At 41.9% G+C, this 3,837-nt stretch overlaps 1 protein-coding gene across 1 annotated transcript; it reads left to right on the top strand.

Annotated features, from left to right (window-relative positions):
• The first annotated feature begins 2,896 nt into the window (after positions 1–2,896).
• LOC123446846 (putative cysteine proteinase inhibitor 7) lies at positions 2,897–3,457 on the top strand. The gene has a single exon (XM_045123383.1). It carries the CDS (start codon positions 2,993–2,995, stop codon positions 3,365–3,367), a length of 375 nt encoding a protein of 124 aa, XP_044979318.1. The 5' UTR covers positions 2,897–2,992; the 3' UTR covers positions 3,368–3,457.
• Positions 3,458–3,837: the final 380 nt, after the last annotated feature.

A 3,837-nucleotide genomic window follows, 5' to 3' on the forward strand; every position in this document is an offset into this window, starting at 1 on the left:
GCGCATGTGGCGTTCGAACTGGGACGGCCCATCAAAGGCTTGTGACTTTTTTTTTGCAAATTCAATGATTTTTTTAAATATGGATGATTTTTTGAAATTTGATGAACATCTTTTTGAAAATGGATGAAATTCTTTAAGATTTATGAACTTCTTTTCAGTTCAATGAACTTTTTTAAATAATACATGGAGTTTTTTTTTGAATCTTTATGAACTTCCTTCAAATTTATTGAACTTTTTAAAAGTTTAATGAACTTTTCCTAAATTGGATGAACTTTGTTTCATTTTCAATGAACTTTTTTTCAAAATTGGTGAGCCTTTTTTAAATATTTGAAGTTTTTTTCCAAATGGTTGAGTCTTTTTTTTAATCTGTAAACCTTTTTTGATTTTATAATTTTTTTCATAACAAAAAATCAGAAAAGGAAAAAAACTGGAAAGCACTCTAATGGACTGGCTCATACTAGGCATCGAATCGTTAAAAGCCACATGCAGCGCTGCATAGGAGTTCCCTCAATTTGTCACTAACTACAGGAAGGAGGTGCGTGCGAAATGACTAGTTAGCGAATACACCTCCAACGATTACTCCATCTTCATAGGTTGCGACAAGTGGCGCACTGCATGCGTGCCACTTGTCGCAATCCGGGACTTTTCCCTTTTTTCGTAGATCCGTATTTTCAAAACGTTTTATCTTCTAAACCGTGTGTTCAAATCTCGTACCGTTCTCATCATTAGCTTTCTCGCGTCGAGATCTTCAAAACTAGATCCCATGTTGATAGGTTTTGACGAACTTCTTTTTTCATAAAAAACGAAAGAAAACAACCGGACCAAAAAACTGTGCCTCACGCGATAGAAAAAAACTGAAAACGCGCTTTTTTCCCTTTCCGAGAGGCACGGGTCGTGCCTCTCGCGAAGGCAAAACCGTGCCTCTCGCGGAAGCAAACTCGTACCTCTCGCGGGAAAAAAAAGAGCAGAAAACGCGTTTTTCCCCTTTTCGGAAGAGGCACGGGCGTGTCTCTCGCAAAGGCAAAACCGTGCCTTTTGCGAAAGCAAAACCGTGCCTCTCGCAAAAAAAAAACATAAAATGCATTTTTTTTTCCTTTCGGGCATGCCTCTCGTGAAGGCAAAACCGTGTCTCTCGTAAAAAAAACAGAAAACACGTTTTATTTTCCTTTCCAAAAGGCATGGGCGTGCCTCTCGCGAAGGCAAAAGTGTGTCTCTCGCAAAATTATGAAAACACATTTTTTCCGTTCCAAGAGGCACGGCCGTGCCTCTCGCAAAAAAAAAGAAACGAGTTTTCGCGTAAAAAAACGTGTTTTTTGGAAAAAAAATGATTTTTTTTATTCCAAAAGTTACGAAAGACCGGTGGAAAACCATAACACCAAAAAAATCAGAAAAAACCCACTAAAAAAGGATGAAAACGCGTGCGAAAAAATTAAAAAAGGAACAAAATCCGAAGGAAACGCTCTTAGCACGACACGTGGCGACGGTTCGAAAAAGTGGCATCGCGCAGGAACGATCGCTGGAAGACTCCCGAGGAAGCGCTCGCCGGCTAGTTGCTCCCAGACGCGTGCCGCACCGGGGGGGGGGGGGGGGGGCGCCCCGACTGGACGGCCCAGCTTTCTTTTTTGTCCCAAAAAATCTGATAATTTCCTCTATTTTTTTCTGTTTCTTTTTTTCCTTTTCTGCTCAGTACCTTTTTTTGGTTCATTTGTTCTTTCCTTTTCCCTTTTATTTGCTAACTTAAAGCAAAAAATAGGGCCCTATTTTGATTTTTTGTCCCGGGCCCCCAAATTTCTGGAGACGGCCCTGCACCTAAGTTGTCAAGGACGCTGGCCCGGGAGGAAATCTGCTAGTGACGGTTACCGCCATAAATAATGATCTTAGGTGAAGGTATGTTCTTCGTCACTAGGGTTTTAGTTAGAGAATAGCACACATTTTGTAGTGTTAGGATCCCTGCATCAAGATCTATTGGTTTAGGTTCCGTCACCTATGCTTATGTTTTCTTGCGTGTGAGGGTGATTTATAAAATATCAGGGAGTTTTGTTCAACTATTGGAAAAAAATAATGCAATTCAATATAGCAAGTTTAAAATATCTGTATCCGATTTTTAGTATGCTTTAAAAGCAGAATTTTGTTGGCTAACCAAATCTTCTCACCGAGTCTCTCCTCTACCCCATAATTGGTTTACGTAGCCAAAAATTGAGTATGATTGTAGATGGCCTAATGCATCAAATATTATCTAAAAAAAATAGTAGAGTACAATCCAAGTCGCTCACATATATGAACGTACACTCACCCTTATGAACGCACGCACGCACACCCTACCCCTAGGAGCACCTTCGATAGACTAAGCCGGCACATCATCTTGAGATTGACAAAGTTGCCACTGACGCCTTCGTTGTCAACGGGAATGTCTCCACCCACTGAAGGCACATCGTCGAAAGACCTAGAATAAATCCAGAAAAATGCAAGCACCAACGTTAAGTCTGGGACTTGAACTCTGATAGGCAGGGGATACCACAGTCCTCCTAACCATCCAACCACGGGTTGGTTTGCAATATTATCTATTTAAATGCTCTACAATTTCTCCTAAACGCTCTATAATTTCTCCTCCTCTCCTTGCTCAATCTCATTTTGTCTCGAAAGGTCACATATCGAATATATTATGCCCCAACATTAATTTGAAGCAATTGATTTTAGATACGCCTATAATTCATTCCGACTAATGCAGCAAATCTAATGGCCACGCATGCCCTACAAGTTCTCCTCCTCTCCTCCAAGAGGCAACAGATTTGGCATATTATGTACCCAACATTAAATTTTACCAATTAATACTAGATATGATTTAATTAATTCTAACTAATGCATCAAATCTACTCTCTTTAAATACTCTGTGATTCATCACGATCTCCTTGCTCTATCTCATTCTTTGCAAGCCCCATCTCATTGTCCTCCATCTCAAGGAAGGATTAGCCCCCACCCGACACTCATCACCATGAGGACCAGCCTCCTCCTCCTCATTGTTGCTGGAACCCTCTATGCCGTCACTAAGCCTGGAGTGGCGCTCGATGGACCCTGGACTCCGATCATGCACACCAGCGACCCACATGTCCACGACCTCGGCAACTGGACGGTTGTGAAGCATGGCAAGGTTGCCAACGATGGGCTCAGGTTCCAAAAGGTGGTGTGCGGTGCGGTGCAGATCGTGGCCGAGGGCATGAACTACCGGCTTACTATCCAAGCATTGCAGGTTGGTGTCAAGGTTGGCATGTACAAGGCAGAGGTGTTCGAGAAGGAATCACCGTTCATCACCATCCGCAAGCTCATCTCCTTTCGCCGGGCCAACCAAGCGATCGATTTGGAGCATTAGCCACTATGGTTGTATGGTTTCTCAATGTAATGAGAAATTTTGAGGACTAGGTGCCTATTTTCACAATCGAATAAAGGTGCCTTTTGCGTACAAGAGTTTGGAAGTTGGGAGAATATATATAAATTTGATAAATCTGCTTGATTAATTCATGATTATGCGGGCGCATGTTTCGCAAAATTTCTCTACCACGATAGGCCTTCGCTTGAGTCTGTAATCCCTCCTCTGCCCCGCCAAATGTTACAAGTTTAACCTCCTGATCAAGTATATAAGATCAAACAAGGGAAATATCTTGATGTTCAAACGAGGGAAGGGTAACATGCAAGGAATGGTGTTTTCTAGGGTGAGCTAGGCAAGGTGGTGGATAGCTAACGAGCAACAGTGACGAAGCCCAATGGGCCAAGATGGTCCAGTAGTGAAGTATTCACATAAATTTATCTTTTGAATAAAAAAATCCACACTAATGGCTATGG

This window comes from Hordeum vulgare, chromosome 4H (assembly GCF_904849725.1).
Source record: "Hordeum vulgare subsp. vulgare chromosome 4H, MorexV3_pseudomolecules_assembly, whole genome shotgun sequence".
Classification (NCBI taxonomy): domain Eukaryota; kingdom Viridiplantae; phylum Streptophyta; class Magnoliopsida; order Poales; family Poaceae; genus Hordeum; species Hordeum vulgare.

What these genes read in the sequence shown, in the direction of transcription:
- LOC123446846 (XM_045123383.1), top strand. Translation starts at nt 2,993, where the DNA reads ATGAGGACCAGCCTCCTCCTCCTCATTGTTGCTGGAACCCTCTATGCC.